Source organism: Conger conger, chromosome 7, assembly GCF_963514075.1.
Source record: "Conger conger chromosome 7, fConCon1.1, whole genome shotgun sequence".
NCBI lineage: Eukaryota > Metazoa > Chordata > Actinopteri > Anguilliformes > Congridae > Conger > Conger conger.
Window position 1 is genome coordinate 45,295,771 of NC_083766.1, and position 20,997 is coordinate 45,316,767.

At 43.7% G+C, this 20,997-nt stretch overlaps 1 protein-coding gene across 1 annotated transcript in view; it reads right to left on the reverse strand.

Moving 5' to 3' along the window:
• Window positions 1-10,137: 10,137 nt before the first annotated feature.
• trpc6a (transient receptor potential cation channel, subfamily C, member 6a) overlaps window positions 10,138-20,997 on the reverse strand; it is a 78,984-nt gene continuing 68,124 nt past the window's right edge. Inside the window, exons 11-12 of the mRNA XM_061249399.1 lie at window positions 15,752-15,827; window positions 10,138-10,277 (exon numbers count right to left, since the gene is read on the reverse strand). Of these exons, the coding sequence (XP_061105383.1) occupies window positions 10,138-10,277; window positions 15,752-15,827 (216 nt within the window). The remainder of the gene's footprint in view (window positions 10,278-15,751; window positions 15,828-20,997) is intronic.

The window sequence follows — 20,997 nt, forward strand, 5'->3', positions numbered from 1 at the left end:
GCAATAGTTGGGATGGTCATTGCCAACAACAGCATCTGGCTAAGAGAAATACGAAACAACATAATTGCAGACAACAACTTATTTACAAACATTGACAGTGTTAGCACTACAACTATTTCAAGAGTGCTACAGAAACATCAAATCCGGATGAAGCAGTTGTACACTGTCCCCTTTGACAGGAACTCTGAGCGTGTCAAGGAACTCAGGTACCAATATGAAGTTTATGAAGGTATATGTGAAGGTTTAGGACCACCACCCACATGAACAGATGTCACTTCTAGATGCAATGGCTGCTGGGTGTATGGACATAACAGTGGAACACAGCCAGGGCTGGATAAGGCACGCAGAAAGATGTTTTCCTCGGTGTATAGCAAGAGATAACATTCGGAGTGATGTTGATGAAAATCTATGGCCAAAGGCAGAGGACAGGATGGATGGGCCAGGCCAACAGTAGACTTCTGATACTGATAGGCAGACGATATATATGCAAATTACTGTATATAGTGAAAATATTGCTTTTTGATATGTATTTGTTATTGATTGTAATGTATTTTGAGTAATTTATTGTATTGTACTTTTCTGAATTACAGTATATTGCACTGTGAGAACAAATCTCAAAATACTGTAAACCCTGTAAATACTGTTGTTTTTGTGATTTGTTTCTTTATCATATTTTGTTTTACATTACACAGTAAAAATTGTTATTCTGGGTTTCCAATATAGTAAAACATTCATTCATTTACAGTTTACTGTAAATTTACTACACTCAGTCATGACATCAACAGATCAAAAGTTTCTTTAGCTGCTTGGCTTGAAATATTTGTGGATGCAAAAAGAAAGGAAAGGGAAACACATAATATATGTATTTAGCAATGCTCCAAGTTGTATGTGTTTTGTAGTTCATTGAACATTGAGTGACAAAGTAGTCTTATGGGAAAAAGCATATGCTATAGTTATGGCAGCATGAGTCACTTTTGGGTGAAATATTAAGTGTTTTGGTGGTTGAAGTGCATTTTGCACCAAAGGTTAACTGATGTGCTCAGGCGTGTGTTTCAAAAGCACACTGTGTGAAGAGTTTTGAAAAAGTGAGACAAGTGTGAAAACGATTGTAAAAAACTGTAAAGTGAAGTTAAATCTTTAGTTTGAAGAGAAAAATGTCGACTGCCATTTTTTTGAACAGATTAAAATATTCCTTTTCTTTCCTTCCTGTAAAAGAATAATGCAGACTTGATAAACTAAAAGCTTTTAAAAAAATACTTGGGACTTTATTCAATTTTTTAAATGCGCTGCTATTTATGTGAATACAACTATATGCATATCCCCCCCCCCAAAAAAAACAAAAAAAAACGGCTGCAGTAAAAGCATGGAAAAGCATCACAAAAGAGGAATCCAACAGTTTGGTGATGTCAATGGCCCACAGGCTTGATGCAGTTATTGCAAGCAAGGGATATGCTACCAAATATTAAGTGTTATTTACTTTCATTTACATAAATACTCACTGTTCGAATACTTTTGCTCACCTAAAAATTGGGTGGTCCAAAGGTGCTATGTTCTATGTAGTTTAACACATCTAGGTGTAAATACCAGGAAATAAAATTCTGAACTCTTGTCCATCCATCCATCCATCATCACCCGCTTATTCAGAGTCGGGTCACGGAGGCAGAAGGCAAAGCCGGGTATTCCAGGCGTCCCTCTCCCCAGCAACGCATTCTAGCTCCTACTGGGGGATCCCGAGGCGTTCCCAGGCCAGGAGAGATATATAATCTCTCCAGCGGGCTCTGGGTCTACCTCGGGGGCTCCGCCCAGTTGGACGAGCCCGGAAAACCTCCAAAGGGAGGCGCCCGGGAGGCATCCTGATCAGATGCCCGAACCACCTCATTTGGCTCCTTTCGATGCGAAGGAGCAGCGGCTCTACTCCGAGCTCCCTCTGGATGTCCGAGCTCCTCACCCTATCTCTAAGGCTGAGCCCGGCCACCCTACGGAGGAAGCTCATTTCGGCCGCTTGTATACGCAATCTCGTTCTTTCGGTCAGGACCCAAAGCTTGTGACCATAGGTGAGGGCTAGGACGTAGATCGACCAGTAAATCGAGAGCTTCGCCTTCCGGCTCAGCTCCCTCTTCATTACATTACAGGCATTTGGCAGACGCTCTTATCCAGAGCGACGTACAACAAAGTGCATACCCATAACCAGGGATAAGTTCGCTGAAAGACCCTAGAGGGAAGTACAATTTCAACTGCTACCTGTACAACAAAGATAAGGACGAGGGCCAATTATTATTATTTTTTTTTTTGAACAAAGAAACAAACAACAGAGCAAAAGTGACCAAAGTTACCTATCCAAACACTGCTTACCTAGCCAACTAAAAATACCGATACACAAAGCAAGTCACAGAGACAACAATTAAGGTTCACAGGGAGGTAGGGAGGGATGGGGAGAGGTGCTGCTTGAAGAGGTGTGTCTTCAGCTTGCGCTTGAAGGTGGGGAGAGATTCTACAGTTCTGACCTCAACGGGGAGTTCGTTCCACCACCGTGGAGCCAGAACAGACAGTAGTCGTGAGCGTGAGGTGGAGGTTCGGAGAGGGGGAGGTGCCAAGCGGCCTGTGGAGGCTGAACGAAGAGGTCTGGCAGGGGTGTAGGGTCTGATGATTTTTTGTAGATAAGCTGGGGAAGACCCCTTAACTGCTTGGAAGGCTAGCACCAATGTTTTGAATTTGATGTGAGCCATGACAGGCAGCCAGTGGAGGGAAGTAAGCAGGGGGGTGACGTGTGAGTATTTGGGAAGGTTGAAGAACAGACGAGCTGCTACATTCTGGATAAGTTGGAGGAGTCTGATGGTGGACGCTGGGAGGCCAGCCAAGAGGGAATGGCAGTAGTCCAGGCGGGATAGAACCATCGCTTGGACCAGGAGCTGGGTCGGGTAGGGGGTGAGAAAGGGGCGGATTCTCCGTATGTTGTATAGGAAGAACCTGCAAGACCGGGTCACCGCCGCAATGTTATCGGAAAGGGACAGTCTGCTGTCCATCACCACGCCGAGGTTCCTTGCACTGGGTGATGGCGTGAGTGTGGTATCCCCAAGGGAAATGGAGAGATCCAGATGAGAAGAGGTATTAGCAGGGATGAATATCATTTCAGTCTTGTCTGGGTTGAGCTTTAGATGGTGGTTGTCCATCCAGCTCTGGATGTCCCTCAGGCAAGCAGAGATACGGGCTGAAACCTGCATATCAGACGGCGGGAACGAAACGAAGAGTTGGGTATTGTCCGCGTAGCAGTGGTAGGATAGCCCATGTGCAGTGATCACAGGGCCAAGGGAGCGAGTGTAAAGAGAAAAAAGAAGCGGGCCTAGGACTGAGCCCTGGGGAACTCCTGTGGCGAGGGGCCGAGGTGTCGATACCGAACCAGCCCAGGCAACCTGGAAGGAGCGACCAGAGAGGTAGGACTCAATCCAGTCCAGGGCTGTGCCACAGATGCCCGTTGCTGACAGGGCAGACAGGAGGATGGAGTGATCCACAGTGTCGAAGGCAGCAGAGAGAGATCTAGAAGAATGAGGACAGAGGAGAGGGAGGCTGCTCGTGCGGCATGGAGTGACTCACTGAAGGAGAGGAGCGCAGTCTCTGTCGAGTGGCCCGATCTGAAGCCAGACTGATGGGTGTCTAGCAGGTTGTTAGAAAAGAAAGAAGAAAGTTGAGTAGAAGCGGCTTGTTCTATAGTTTTAGAAAGGAAAGGAAGAAGAGATACCGGGCGGTAGTTCTGGATGATGGAGGGATCCAGAGTAGGCTTTTTTAGCAGCGGAGTGATGTGGGCCCTCTTGGAGGATGCCGGAAAACAGCCGGAAGACAGGGAGGAGTTGACAAGGGAGGTGACAAATGGGAGAATGTCAGGTGTGATAGTTTAGAGAAGAGAAGAGGGGATAGGGTCAAGGGCAGAGGTTGTAGGGCGGTGGGAGAGCAGGAGTTGAGAAACATCAGAGTCTGTGAGGGGGGAGAAAGTGGAAAAGGAAGGGATGGGCCTAGAGGGGGGGAAGGGCACAGTGAGGGGGCGGTGGTTGTAAAGGATCTGCGGATGACTGTGACCTTCTCATTGAATAAATCAGCAAAATCATCAGCAGGGAAGGAGGACTGAGGAGGAGGAGGCAGTGCGTTGAGGAGAGAGGAGAAAATAGAGAAAAGTTTCCAGGGGTTAGAAGCGGAGTTCTGAATTTGTGTTTGATAGTATTTTGCTTTGGCGGCAGTGACAGCGGAAGAGAATGCCGCCAGGAGAGACTGGTAAGTCATGAGGTCTGATGGGTCTCTGGATTTCCCCCACTTCCTCTCCGCTGCGCGGAGGCTGGCCCTGGAGGTACGGAGGGTGTCAGATATCCAAGGGGACGGGGGGGATGTGCGAGACCAGTACCACCGCCACGGCCAGAAGGCCGGGGAGTGTGCGAGAAGGAGAAGGAGGATGAGAGGGCAGCGGGAGTGGCGGTGTTGTCAGGTGTGATCCAGGTCTTCACCACGACGGTGTGGTGCAACGACTGCATTACTGCTGACGCTGCACCAATCCACCTGTCAATGTCACGCTCCCTTCTACCCTCACTCGTGAACAAGACCCCGAGATACTTGAACTCCTTCACTTGGGGCAAAGACTCGTTCCCAACCTGGAGGGAGCAATCCACCGTTTTCCGGCAGAGAACCATGGCCTCGGACTTGGAGGTGCTGACTCTCATCCCGGCCGCTTCACACTTGGCTGCAAACTGGTCCAGTGCGTGCTGAAGGTCACGGTCCGATGAAGCCAGCAAAAAGCAGAGATGCGATTCTGAGGTCACCAAACCGGACACTCTCCTCACCTCGGCTGCGCCTTGAGATCCTGTCCATGAATACCACAAACAGGACCGGTGACAAGGGGCAACCTTGGCGGAGTCCAACACCCACAGGAAACATGTTTGACTTTGTTCCGAGAATGCGGACACAGCTCTCACTTTGGTTATACAGGGACTGGATGGCTCGTAACAACGGCCCCGGTACCCTATACTCCCGCAGTACACCCCACAGGGTTCCCCGGGGGACACGGTCGAAAGCCTTCTCCAAGTCCACAAAGCACATGTGGACTGGATGGGCAAGAGGGAATTGCAGTAGTCCAGGTGGGATAGAACCATCGCTTGGACCAGGAGCTGGGTCGGGTAGGGGGTGAGAAAGGGGCGGATTGTCCGTATGTTGTATAGGAAGAACCTGCAAGACCGGGTCACCGCCGCAATGTTATCGGAAAGGGACAGTCTGCTGTCCATCACCACGCCGAGGTTTCTTGCACTGGGTGATGGCGTGAGTGCTCACTGTTCCACGACCAGGACGGAAGCCACATTGCTCCTCCATTTAGCCTCCTTTCCAGCACCCTAGAGTAAGTTTTCCCAGGGAGGCTGAGGAGTGTGATACCCCGATAATTGGAGCACACCCTCCGTTCCCCCTTCTTGAAAATGGGGACCACCACCCCGGTCTGCCACTCTGCAGGTACTGTCCCCGACCTCCACGCGACACTGAAGAGGCATGTCAGCCAAGCCCCACAATGTCCAGAGCCTTCAGCATCTCAGGGCAAATCTCATCCACACCCGGCGACTTGCCACTGAGGAGCTTTTTGACTCCCTCAGCAACTTCTGCCAGGGATATAGGTGCAGATTCCCCCAAGTCTTCGGGCTCTGCCTCTTCCACAGAGGACGTGTTGTTCGGGTTCAGGAGCTCCTCAAAGTGCTCTTTCCACCGCCCGACAACATCCCCAATCTGGGTCAGCAGTTCTCCTCCCCTGCTGAAAACAGCCTGAGAAAAGCCCTGCTTTCCCTTTCTGAGTCGTCGGATGGTCTTCCTCGAGGCCTCTCCATAGCCTCCCCAAACTCCTCCCATACCCGGGTTTTTGCTTCAGCGACAGCCGCAGCCCTTCTGGCCACCCAGTACCTGTCTGCTGCTTCAGGGGATCCCCGGGCCAGCCAAGCCCGAAAGGCCTCCTTCTTCAGCTTGACGGCCTCCCTCACCGCTGGTGTCCACCAGCGGGTTCTTGGGTTGCCGCCCCGACAGGCACCGATGAACTTCTGGCCACAGCTCCTGCTTGTCGCCTCTGCAATGGAGGCTTTGAACATGGCCCACTCGGACTCCATGTCCCCAGCTTCCCCCGGGATGCATGAGAAGTTCCTCCGAAGGTGGGAGTTGAAGACCTTGCGAACAGGGGCCTCCGCCAGACGTTCCCAGTTCACCCTCACTACACGTTTGGGTTTACCGGGTCTGTCCGGCAGCCTCCCCGGCCACTTGATCCAACTCACCACCAGGTGGTGATCAGTTGACAGCTCTGCTCCTCTCTTCACCCGAGTGTCCAAGACATATGGCCGCAGGTCTGATGATACGACCACAAAGTCGATCATCGATCTTTGGCCTAAGGTGCTCTTGTACCAAGTACACTTATGAGCTACCCTATGCTCGAATATGGTGTTTGTTATCGACAATCCATGACCAGCACAGAAGTCCAATAACAAAACACCGCTTGGGTTCAGATCAGGCAGGCCATTCCTCCCAATCACCCCCCTCCAGGTTTCTCCGTCATTGCCCACGTAAACGTTGAAGTCGCCCAGCAGAACTATGGAGTCTCCGGGTGGCACCCTCTCCAGGATGCCGCCCAGTGACTCCAAGAAGGCCGGATACTCTGAACTGCCGTTTGGTGTATAAGCACAAATGACAGTCAGAGCTTTCCCCCCAGACACGTAGTCACAGGGAGGCGACCCTCTCGTTCCCCGGGTGGAACTCCAACACAGTGGCGCTCAGCCGGTGGCTTGTGAGTATCCCCACACCCGCCCGGCGCCTCTCACCTTGAGCAACTCCAGAATAGATTCCAGCCCCTCTCTAGGGGTTTGGTTCCGGAACCAGTACTGTGCGTGGAGGTGAGCCCAACTATAGTTGGTACCGCTCCGCCTCCCGCACTAGCTCCGGTTCCTTCCCCACCAGAGAGGTGACGTTCCATGTCCCCTGAACCAGTCTGCGACACCGAGGATCAGCACGCCCGGATCCCCGCCTTTGCCTACTGCCCGTTGGGCAAAGCAGTCTTGTCTTGTGTCATCTCAAACCCAAATGTATTCGGTGCATTGCAAAAACAAAGTAATTGGCATTGCTGTTCCAATACATTTTGAGGGGACTGTATACAATATCCAAGGCCATTCTGTATTTAACAAAAACACGGTGTCATTGTTGCAAAGCACCACTCTTATATAGCACCCCTGAATTTCAGCTACTGGAGTAATAATAATAGTAGTAATAATAATAATAATTGCATTCAGCTAAATTGCTAACTAGCCAGTGAATTATGGCTGTCTGGGTGATATATAATGCTATAACATGTTATAAACATAACATAACATATAATAAATTATAACATGTTAAATACAGACTATGGTACTGTCCTTCCCTCAGTGACAACTGGAAGGCAGTCACTGCCTCCAAGAGTGTATATACTGCTTCACAGGCTTCTTGAATGTATTTTATCAAGTCTATCTGTAGCTACATTACTGAGATTCCCAGTTGTCACTGAGGGAAGGAAAGTAGCTACCTTGTGCTTCAATACAGCACACTAGCTTTGTCATCATCATCTTGTCCCTGAGGTGCATTTGCATTAATTACACTATGTTCTATATTCTGTAACCATGGCAAGTGGAGAGATCCCATGATCTGAACAGTGTCCATTGATGTATACAGAACATAACCAGTGACATGTAAAACATGAAAAAAAAGAGAATTCCAAATAATTGAACTGTTGAACAACTTTATGTTGTAAGTGGTATGTTATGAATCAATACAGCTAATAGCTTACACATCTGACAGAAGTTATTTATTTCCAGACAATAATGTAAAAGTATAAAATATTTGGTTTGTAGTATATTTTTCTCATATATGTGTGGCATGTTCCAGACAAAAGGGGAGGGAATTTTCTTGTGACATGTATGAATCAGGCCAAGCATTTTAATGTTCCTAAAATATGAATATGGCTTCAATTTTTAAATGAAAATATCACACACACACCGCAGCAAACTTCTGGTCTGCATGCTTTATAACTGGAATACCGCAGTTGCAAAATCAACCAGAATTTGCTGTTAGGCAGTACAATTGGTAATGCACAGCTGGCAGAAATCTTCCCAACCCAGGGGCAACTTTATAACCAATTAGCTGCTGCCCCAAGTGACCCTTGACCACAGTAGACACGGCATAGTAAGGATCCGGTCCACACTACAAGGTACATCTTTTTTGAACAGGTACAGTGCAGTTCGTAAGTATTTGGTGGTATAATATCTGCTCTTTTGGCTCTGTACACTAGCACATTGGATTTGAAATGACTCTCACCTTTAATTTGTCCCCCAATTTTATGGGTCCAAAAGTAACTGGAGAGTTGGCTTCTCACCGTTTTCTGATTCATCAGGTGTGTCAGGGATCTAACTCCTAATTCACCATTGAGCCCTTGGGAACTTCAAAAGACCTTGTCTAGAGATAAGAAGCAGAGAGACAGAACTGGAGAGGTCGGCCATTTGTGTCTGTTTCTATGAGTGTGTACCTGCATGTGTGTGTTTGTCTCAATGGGGGTGGCCTAGCAGACCTCATGCTGACGTCCTGCCTTAAAATCCCAAACTTTGCAACCTCCTTTTTACTTTTTTTGGATTTGGAAGTTGGCAAGTCCTGCACCTTGGTCTGGCATTCTACATTTTATCCCTGGTCATTTTGAAATATATGGCTTTTACTGGTTTTTTATCATTGGGACAAAGTTTGCGAGGAAACAAGCTGTGGTTCGTTATTTTCTTTCATTCATTCCTTTTGTGACAGTTTGTCTATGTCTGTGAACTTCCTTGTTTTAAGGAACTGCCATAGAACCGTATCACCCCCTCCTCATCTGTGAAACATGGTGGTGGGGGTGTTACAGCTTGGGCATGTATGGCCACCACAGATGCATTTATTTTTACATTTTTGTCATCTGGCAGACGCTAGTTCAAATGCCTTGATTGATAATATTTAACCCAAAAACTATGTTTGGCAAAAGCCAAAAAAGACAGAAAATTCACAGAAGCACCGAGAACATTATCTTGACCTATGCACTGACAAGGCTTCCAACACACTATGCATTAATACCTGCTATGGGTACTGTAACTATGGTGGTCTACTTCAAACAACATGTACCACTGGGCAGGCTGCTGAGGATTCAATCAAATATTCTCTTTGAATCAATAACCAAATAGATTAATTTTAGAGGAACGGAGATGATTAATGTCTAATGTCTATGCAGATGTCTATCATCATTATAACATTATTATATGAGGATGGTATGATTTAGCAGTGCAACTGTGTGGGCTCACATAGACATTACACAAATACCCAAAATCAGTTATGAAATAAATGTACCCAGAACGGCACAAGCACTTATATTTTGAAGATGGAGCCTTAAAGCAATAGTTCACCAAACAATTATCAGCTGATTTCTTATGTAAAAAATAGTTTTTTTGCTCATTTCTCAGCCTCATAATGGCTTCCTTGACTGTCATTGGTACAACTCTGGTACTCATGTTGACAACACCAATAACAGACTCCAAAGGCAATCAAAAGCCTAGAATCAAGCTTGGATGCTGAAAGCTTTCTTATACCTGCGCCAAGTAATAATAATATATTTCCAATCTGAAAACAAAAATAGCTGAGAACGCAAGTGTCCACTTACTTTTGGTCACCTAAAATGGAGGGAATATGTATAAAAAGGATGTAATTCCTAAACGGTATAAAAAGGGATGTAATTACTAAATGGATCACGCATTATGGATGTAAATATTAAAAATAGTTTTTAACTTTGATCATTTCATATCCAATGTGCTGGAGTACAAAGCCAAATGATCACTGATCAAATGTACCACTGTCCAAATACTTATGAATGCACTGTATATTCACATTTGCTTCACTGTTTCTTGTGTAAATCATGATACCTCTACCATACACAAATACACACCAGAAGACGACTGTACAGTACATATTATAGAGTAATATCTATCCAGACGTACTGTACAAGTACTTTTTTTAGGCAGAGGCTTTACTCTGGGATTCCCTCAATGGCATTCCTGCTTCCATTCCCATTGCCAACAGGTTTTACAGCTCAGACAGGGGTCACTGCTGCTTGGGCACAATGGGCACTTTCTCTCCGAGCCTCCTGATCAGCTCGGCCAGGTCTTCCATGTTATGGGATTTTTCCTCCAGGAGCTCATAGCGTAGGCTAGAGATGTCCTGTTTGATCTCCTTCAGCTCACCTGTGAGAGAGAGAGAGCATCCAATTGAAGCCTTACATGCTGAATTAGGACGTGTAAAAAAAACATTTCACACCTAACAATAACATATCTCAGACCAGCACTGCTTCACAAATCAGAATAAACCAAATTGTAAAACAATTAATAAAACAATTTATTTGGAACAACCAAACCAAAACACAAAACCAGCTTAATTGCTACCTGGCCCTAAAATGAGAATACAAATTGGCTGAATATTTTTTGACTGTCCAAGATATGAAGCCGAGACAAGTCCTTACCACAACCTAGCCGTTGAAAAAGGTAGGCATAAACATGGCTACCAAAAGAACAAAGAATACATGGTCACAACGGCAAGTGAGGTTGAAACAGAGTTGCACTTCTAAAATGCCAAAGAAATAACAATATTAGAGAAAAATATTTTAAGAAAGTCTTGGGGATACTCAGAGACAATGGGCCTCATTTATCAATATTTTTGGAAATCCGGGTGAAAATGTATGTGTTACATTACATTACATTAGTGGCATTTGGCAGACGCTCTTATCCAGAGCGACGTACAGTTGATTAGACTAAGCAGGAGACAATCCTCCCCTGGAGCAATGCAGGGTTAAGGGCCTTGCTCAAGGGCCCAACGGCTGTGCGGATATTATTGTGGCTACACCGGGATTAGAACCACTGACCTTTCGTGTCCCAGTCATGTACCGTAACCACTACGCTTCAGGCCGCCTCGTGTATGTGTGATCTGAAACAAACTAACAACATTCTCCAGATTCATGAAAGACGCGTAGAGACAGCCTTTTTTCGTATCCATGTGTGTATGTCGATAAATACCAAGCAATCGTAAATTAAAGGCGCATGCACAAAATGTGTTAACATAAATGACACATAAATTACCCTAAAACACCATATATGGAATTTCAGCTTTTTAAAGAGAAAAAATAAAAAAGCTTCTCTGAAGCAGAGACTGAAGTTCTGTTAAAGGAAGTACAACAAGCCAAAAGCATACATCTCAGCCATAACATTAAAACCACCTGCTTAAACAATTTTTTTTCACAATTAAAAATGCTTTAAACTGTATAAACTTAATAGTGCATTTGTTATTTAAATATCTTGGTACATAATGGTGTTCATGATCACGTCTATCTTAACAAGTGCTCCAGTACGTGTAGATTTTTTCATATCTAAAAAAAATAAAAATATTTAAAAATACATGGGATCTATTCCGACATAAATTTCACCACATGCAGTACCACATAATTCCAATGGAGGGAAGAAGGCCGAAACTGATGTAGGATTAGATGTCATGCATTTTTAAATACGCCGGGTGATCTTTATTTATTTTTAAATATGAAAAATTCTACAGGTCCTGGAGCATCTGTTAAGACAGACATCATTGCAAACACTAGTACGTACCAAGATATTTAAACAAAATGATGCACCTCCCAATGAGCTAACAAGACTTCCATTTTCATTTAAAAATTAAACTTCTGAATGCAATTCACTTATGAATATCTGCTTATATAAGTATTAATATCATATAGTGAAATATTAAGTGTTTATAGACAAGTGTACACAGTTTTTAATCATGGAAAACTGGTTCAAGCAGGTGGTTGGCTGATTGGTGTATTTTATTTCCTTAGTGTAAGCAGTGAATTGTCAGAGCTGTGGAAAACTAAAGACAGGCAATATAGCCTAGCTGTTGTAAACGCTTTCTCAAGTAACATGCACTATGCAACAGGTAAAAAGAAAATGGTTTCACATTTGGCACTTTCCTTTCCACAGTGAAGCCTGCAAGGCAGCAGTTTCAGCTCTGCCAACCATAGATTATGTGTATATATCATTACTTCGCTGGCAACATTTATTTAATGTATTTTTATGAAATGTATCTCTATTTATGTTACTGAGCTAGCTAGCTTGCTAAACCCTTCGCAATTAATTCACTATTTCGACAAGCTGCTGCCTTCCAGGCTTCACTAAAGGAGTATACATTGGGCTGGAGGAACGCATTGGCAAATCGCATTTAGCTACATTTTCCCTGTCCTTGCAGAGAGCCAGAAGGAGGTGTCACAAACAAAGTGATTATGTGGCCATGGTTCAAATCTTCTAATTAAGCTGTAAATGTAATGTAAAGCTATACCAAAAATAGAAATGTTAATAGTTTCTTTTTTATCAATTAAAATGCATGAACAGAAGAAGTGAATGAACAGAAGAAAAATCTAAATCAAATCAATATTTGGTGTGGCCACCCTCAAATGCTTCTTTCTCTTCATGTAATCTCAGACAGACTCGATGATGTTCGGATCAGGGCTCTGTGGGGCCCATATCATCACTCCCAGGACTCCTTGTTCTTCTTTACGCTGAAGATAGTTCTTAATGACATTGGCTGTATGTTTTGGGTCGTCATTCTGCTGCAGAATGGATTTGGGGCCAATCAGATGCCGCCCTGATGGTACTGCATGATGGATAAGTATCTGCCTGTACTTCTCAGCATTGAGGAGACCATTAATACTGACCCCAACTCCATTTGCAGAAATGTAGCCCCAAACTAGCAAGGAACAAACTGCCTTCTGCTACAGCCAAGTATTAAAGATTTTGACTCATCAGTCCAGAACCTGTTGCCATTTTTCTGCACCCCAGTTCCCCGTGTTTTTGTGCACAGTTGAGTCACTTGGCTTTGTTTCAATGTCGGAGGTATGGCTTTTTGGCCACAATTCTTCCATGAAGACCACTTCTGATCAGACTTCTCCACACAGTAGATGGTTGTACCTGGGTCCCACTGGTTTTCGACAATTCTGAGCTGATGGCACTGCTGGACATCTTCTGATTGTGAAGGGAAGTAAGCAAGATGTGTCTTACATCTGCTGCACTAATCTGCTGTTTCTGTTTCAGTTAATGATACCTGACTATATGCCTATAAAATCCCTGACTTTGTGCAATTGTACCGAGAAGAATTGATGCTGGTTTGAAGGCAAAGTTAGGTCACACCAAATATTGATTTGATTTTGATTTTTCTTCTGTTCACTCACTTTGCAATTTGTTAATTGTTAAAAAGCAACTATTAACATTTCTATTTTTGAAGGCATTCTTACTTTACAGCATTTTTTCACACCTGCCTAAAACTTTTGCACAGTACTGTATATATATAAAAATATGTTATTTTATTTTTACAATAATTTATATTTTATTAATATATAATATATATGTATATATACATATATATTATATATTAATAAAATATTAATTATTGGAATAATAAAATAACAAAACATGCTTTACAACTGTGCTCTTTCATTTCCGCGCAATATACGAACAGCTGAGACCACTCGTGAAGTTTGCTCGGCTCCTACGAAAAAACTGACATTACATTCTGTTGCAGTATCCTACCCAACTAACCTCTTTATTGCAGTTACCTATTGTCCTCCAGGGCCCCCGGGAAGTTTCCTTGATGAGCTAGACACCCTTCTCAGCTCCTTCCCAGAGGATGGCACCCCACTGATTCTCCTTGGAGACTTCAACATCCACCTTGAAGCCTCCAGGCTGCTGCCTTCCTACCACTACTCCACTCCTTCGACCTCTCCCTGCAACACTCTCCTCCAACCCACAAGGCTTCGTGAGGAACTGCTCATGCTCCAATTTCTTGGTTACCCTTCTGCATACATCTGATCACTTCATCTCATTCTCCCCTCCTCTTCCTCCCCACCCTCCTCCCCCTCCTCCCACCCACACTTCTTCAGCCTGCCGTAACCTCCACTCCCTCTTCCTTTGCCACCACTGTCACCGCCTCACTCCCCCCTCCTTCTCCAAACTCCCCACTGACTCTGCATCTGCCACCCTCCTTTCATCTCTCTGCTCTGCCTTTGACTCTCTCTGTCCCCTTGTCTCAAACATCCCCTCCCAGTCCTTGGATATCTGACACCCTCCGTACCTCCAGGGCCAGCCTCTGCACAGTGGAGAGGAAGTGTGGAAAATCCAGAGACCCATCAGACCTCACAAGCTACCAGTCTCTCCTGGTGGCATTCTCTTCCGCTGTCACTGCCGCCAAGGTAAAATACTATCAAACACAAATTCAGAACTCCACTTCTAACCCCCGGAAACTGTTCTCTATTTTCTCCTCTCTCCTCAGCACACCGCCTCCTCCACCTCAGTCCTCCTTGGCTGCTGATGATTTTGCAGATTTTTTCAATGAGAAGGTCACAGACATCCGCAGATCCTTTGCAACCACTGCCCCCCTCTCAGTGCCCCTCCCCCCCTCTAGGCCCATCCCTTCCTTTTCCACTTCCTCTCCCCTTACAGACTCTGATGTTTTCCTATACAACATGGAGAATCTGCCCCTTTCTCACCCCCTACTCGACCCAGCTCCTGGTCCAAGCGATGGTTTTGTCCCGCCTAGACTACTGCAATTCCCTCTTGGCTGGCCTCCCAGCATCCGCCATCAGACCCCTCGAACTTATCCAGAATGCAGCAGCTCGTCTATTTCGTCTTCAACCTTCCCAAATACTCACACGTCACCCCCCTGCTTACTTCCCTCCACTGGCTGCCAGTCATGGCTCGCATCAAATTCAAAACAAGGGGTCTCCCCCCGCTTACCTCCAAAAACACCCCTGCCAGACCTCTATGTTCAGCCTCCACAGGCCGCTTGGCGCCTCCCCCTCTCCAAACTTCCAACTCACGCTCACGACTACTGTCTGTTCTGGCTCCACGGTGGTGGAACAAACTCCCCGTTGAGGTCAGAACAGTAGAATCTCTTGCCATCTTCAAGCCCAGACTGAAGACACATCTCTTCAAGCTGCACCTCTCCTTGTCCCTCCCTACCTCCCTATAAACCTTAATTGTTGCCTTTACCTGTGATATTACTTGTGTATTAGGATGTTTTGTTTGGCTTGGTAAGCAGTGTTTGGCTAGGTAAGCGGTTTGTTCATATATTTGCGTGTTGCGGTACTACGATTAAAAAAATAAAATTTAAATTTAAATCTGATGATCAAATAGGCCCTGGTCCTTATCTTTGTTGTGCAGGTAGCAGTTGAAATTGTACTTCCCTCTAGGGCCTTTTATCCCTGGTTATGGGTATGCACTTTGCACTTTGTTGTAAGTCGTTCTGGATAACAGTGTTTGCCAAATGCCATTAATGTAATGTAAATGAATGTGTAATGTTTCCACTACATTTGAAATATTGAATTAAAAGCTATTAAAAAATAGTTGTACTTTATTCACTTTTTTTAAGGCACTATTTATTTGAACACAACTGTATATTTATAATTAAATTTGGTATTATATTTTCATTGTACAATTCCAAATTATGGTATGGTGACTAGGGTATAGTCAGAATTCTACAATTTTCCATACAAACTCACCACAGAGGACACTCATACATTAGGCACACAAAGATCCAGAATTCAATCTTTCACTCTGGCTCAAGAGATTTCAGGTTTTCTGGGGTTGACTTGCAAACATTGTACAGCAAGAGCACTGACCAAACCTACCTTCATTAACTTCATCACTTTCTTTGTCAATTTGTGCCTTGAGAATGTAACGTTTGATGAGCCGTTTCATTATTTTCTGGAAAACAGAGTAGAATTGTGTGGGGGAAAAAACATATACCAACATACAATACCACACATTGCATTAACACAACTAAATATATGATGAATTATATGCTGAATTATCATCACTATATTATTAGATTCATGTTGATGAAACATTATATTACTGTATACTGTTATGTTATATGTAAGGGATAATACCCTATGAATGAGTCAGTCTCATCCTGCTTATATTATGGCTGCATCACCGCTGAAGAAAAGTTCACTAGCTCACCGTCAACGAAAAATTTATCTTGTCTGTCTTTTGGAGATTTTGAAAGATAACCGTTTTATAAAAGTGTTATGGAACTCAAACTTTTGGATAGTGGCACAGCTAGGGGGTGTAACGGCACTCCGCTTCGCATCATGCCTAACCACCCCGCAAGCCAATATCCATGATATACCACAGGTTCTCATTCCGTAACACGCCCATCACCACGCCCATGTGACACATATCGGCCAATCAATGCTATATTTGCCCTAGGTGGTTGATTATTTTTCAGTGCTAAATGGTAAATGGTAAATGGCTGGCATTTATATAGCGCCTTTATCCAAAGCGCTGTACAATTGCGCTGTACATTAGCTCAACTTCTCATTGAGCTAATGTCACCCTCATATATTTATAAGTATGTATGGCTGTGTCGAAATGGCTCACTATTCACTAATTACTAAACCCAAACTAGAGAATATACCAATTAAAATGCACAATATAGTTTACTGAATAAACAGTGAATTCGGACAGACATTGTCTTTTGCAATCAATCAGAGGCATCACACGCTGCTGTGTATAGCCAGGTTCTTAAAGCCTTACTCCAGATATATTAAACCAATTTTCACAATGCCTAGTCAAGATGCAGGTTACTTAACTCTGCGGCATTCAATTTGTAGTAAACATTTTTTATTTTACGAAAAATAGTATTTTAAAAATAATGAAACTAAAAAATTTGAATGAAAAAAGGTTTGTGTGTATAGCTAATACAGGGAAAATGGTGGTCGCAAAGCATTGTGCTTCATATCCACCTTTCTAGTAACCATGGTTGTTCAATAGATTTCATGGTGCATTGTGAGATATTTTTAATGCCCTCAAAATGCAAGTAAAATGTGATTTTTGATTCGGACATTAGCACAAGATGGGTGACGGCCAATCTAGTTTACTATTTAGTGAATAGTGAGCCTTTCCTGTCACTCACTATTCAGTCTGACCAATCAGAAGGCTTGGATTTTCGGTTCAACAAATTAGAAGCCTCAAATGACATCAATCAAATATTAACCCTACCAGTCATCGTCTAGAATCAGTTGTCAATCACTTTCTAACCCGACTAACAGCTTCACAAAAGAGGGAGGAGGGTCCAATTTTGCTCTCTGTCGCCGGTGTCTGTTATATCAATCATTTTCTAAATCAGGAGGGGGGTTTATTGTCTTCTTCACTATTTGTTATGCTCCTGTAATGGTATTTTGAAAGTCCCTCAGATCTAATTGTGATTTAATTAATTCAACATTTCATATGCAATGCTTCTTTGCTCATTTTCTATCATGCCTTTTGTCCATCCTCGATATGATATGATCTATTCTCTATAATGATTTTGCACAATATCGTATTACATACGTCTATGATATATATAATATGTGAACTGGAAAAAATACAAAAATGTAACATTATTCCATACGTGAGTGAATACTGTGCTTTTAATAGTATTTAACAAATAGCCTACCCACAGGTTTAGAATGTGAGTACTTCCATTTTATGAAACAATTTCTTTCAAGAATGGCATCTTATTTATGACAAAACTGCATTCATTGTATTCAATAAAATGTATTGGTATAAACTTTGGACCCTTTAAATTCACATATAAGGATAATTATAATAAAAACAGAATACCATTTTTTAAATGTGAAAATAGCTGATTAACAAAGAAAGTGTAATTACATTTAAAATGAAAGTGCACCTTCAGCAAAAATGTATTAGACAAACTGCCCTCGACCTACTCAATCTGAGAAGATTCTGTACGTCACATTTGTGGTTCAATCTGAAGAGTAGAGACTGAGTTTTTTTGCTACTACTGTAACCACTGGGATAAAAAAAGAACAAGTTTGCTTAATGTGTGTCATGAATAGGGGTGATCCAAGTATATTTCATATGAGTACATATGCCCCACTTCACATTAAGTATTTAATTGCTTCCTACACCCCAGCAAGACCACTCTGGTCTGCCAGCTCTCCCTCATTACATGCACCAGGTGGTCGAGCTGCACGTTCATGCCTGGTTCCTCAGTGGTGGAATGAGTTGCCTACTACTGTCAGGACAGCAGAATCCCTCCCCATATTCCGACGCAGACTAAAAACACACCTTTTCCAACTATATCTTAGTTCTTCCTCCTGATCCCCTCCTCCCTTCCGACATCCCTCGTCTAACCCTAACCCTTAATAAAAAATTGTTTTAAAAAATTGCACATACAATGACTATTGTCTTCTTGCTTAGGTATTCATGTGTGTTTTGCTAGTTATGGATTTGATGCTTTTAACATGTGGAACCTATGCACTTGTAAGCGTCTGCCAATTGACGAATGATGAAAAATAATGAATATTTACTTTTTTCTTTGTGTTATACAAGTTATTTGGATTCATTACCCGTAATGGGAGAATTGGCCTGCTTTATTTATTTATTTTTTATACAGTAACTGTATCAGTGACGAATGTGTAACATGAATGTAACACTGTTTTGTGATAGGCCAGTTCCTCCCTGGTTCCTCCCCCATCGATTAGTAAAACTGACTGCTTGGCTGCCATTTTCCTCACTCTTGTGCATTTCAAGAGACTGTTATGTGAACTTGTTCCAATCGTAGATTAAGCATATAACTACAAGTCATACATTATTTTATTTCGTGAATGACAGTTATCATTTGTCAGCAGCACTGTTAATTTCACAAGCAGGTTGTTTGCTGGAGAGATTTGGTAGTAGGCTACACAAAATTGTTAGCCTACCTCAGCTTGAGCCTTGCATACAGACACACGCACACAAACACACAGTACACAGCTCTCTCATTTGTGTTCATTTAAAAAATAATTGTGTCCATAAACACAAGGTGATGTGGACTACATTGATTTCTGATTTAGAATAGAACACACTGGGCTTCATTTGTGATACGTGAGCCGAACGAAAATCCATCGGAAATGCATTCCCACAAATAATGTGGGATTTATGAATGTTTTCGGATGTCAGATTTTTGGTAGGAGCAGAACAAACTTGGTCTCAGCTGCCGCGGAAATGAAAGAGCACGTGTTTTGTTATTTTATCATTCATATTTTATTTATATATAATATCTCTCTCGCTATAAATATAAATCAACTCAAACACAAGTATAAGTGCGAAGAGGACCTAAGAGGACAGTACAGTTCTGAGTCCTAGTGTAAACATACAGATAATCAGAACCCTTGAAGAGTACAATCAACTTCCAAACTAGCATACCACAGTTGGCAGCTAGAGTACAACAATACAACAGCCAATAAAAAAACAACAATATCTATACAAGTAACAATATCTATACAATCTATACATAAGTGCCATTACAGTCTAAGGTTAATCATGGTGGTGGGTTATGGAGGGAAAGGTGTAGCCTGAAGAGATGAGTATTCAGTCTGTGCTTGAAGGAGGTCAGAGACTCTGCTGTTCCATAAAACACTGATGGGGCATGGCATAGCCTACTATACATACAAAACAACAAACTATAACGGTGAGTTCAAGTTCAATTTACACCGGCAAACATCATGGTAGGCCATAGAAGTGGCATGACAAGTGGCTGATGCGCTTGTTTACGAGTTTAGTTTTTTGCCTCATGTTTAATGTCAGAGGTTAACGTGAACTGTTTTTCTCAGTTGGAAGGTGCTAATTCGTTCATTCTGATATGACGTGAACGCAGCATTAGGCTTTGTAGCTATGGCTTTACATTACATTACACTTACATTTAACAGCTTTATTAGGAGATTTCAACCATGGCCAGATAATCACTTTGTTTGGGGCGGCCTGTAGCATAGTGGTTAAGGTACATGACTGGGACCCGCAAGGTCGGTGGTTCGATTCCCGGTGTAGCCACAATAAGATCTGCACAGCCATTGGGCCCTTGAGCAAGGCCCTTAACCCTGCATTACTCCAGGGGAGGATTGTCTTCTGCTTAGTCTAATCAACTGTACGTTGCTCTATAAGAGCGTCTGCCAAAAATGTAATGTTTGAGGCTTGTGACACCTCCTTCTGGCTCTCTGCAAGAAAACGTAGCTATAGGCTATTGCTGTCATCCTCCAGGGGGATTCCAGATAACAACATCTCCTATGATTTGCCAATGCGTTCCTCCAGCCCAATGTATACAATGAAGCCTAGATGGCAGCAGCCACACAACAGGTTTAGCAAAGCTAGCTCAGTAACATAAATACAGATACATTTCATAAAAATACATTCAACTAAAAGTAGCTTGTGTAGTAATAATATGTACACTGTGGTGGCCCGATCAAGGATCAGTACACCACTGAAGAGGGGCGGGCGGTGCAACGGCGCCAGGAGCTGGGGAAAGTAATTCGCGGGGAATATTTCCCGTGGACGTATTTGAGGGACCGGCACCTTGGAGAGAGCCGCGCCGGAAAAGGAATCAGCACCAAGGTTAGCACCACCGAAACGCGTGCGGAATGCACGCCACTAACCTCTCGCAATTAACCCGGCACAGCTGCACCGAGTTGGAGGGGAGAGCAACACCCTACAAAAGGGCGAACTCGGGAGCAGAGCGGGGCTGACGGGCGAACGAGAGGAGACCCGCGGAGCCAGTGCAACCGAGCGAACGCCACGTGAGCACGTCAATCTGGCTAGAAGCCAACTAACCTGTGCATTTGATTCCTAGACGCCTAGGCGGGAAGCGGACTCCCGAGGCCGGGACACCCCGGAGAGATCACGGCCCCACAGCGGAGACGAGCGAGTGAACCCCGCCGCCTGAAGTCCGCCCTAATTCACCGGTTACCGTTTTTTGAAATTCCCTAATTTTTTGAGCACGGACTTATTTTCTAGTTTCCTTTTTTTTACCGTTTTTGTGCTCAGATTCCCGTGTATGAGAAGGGAATGGTTTTCGTTTGTCCTGGACACTAAAGTGCCCTGAAGGCACGGCACT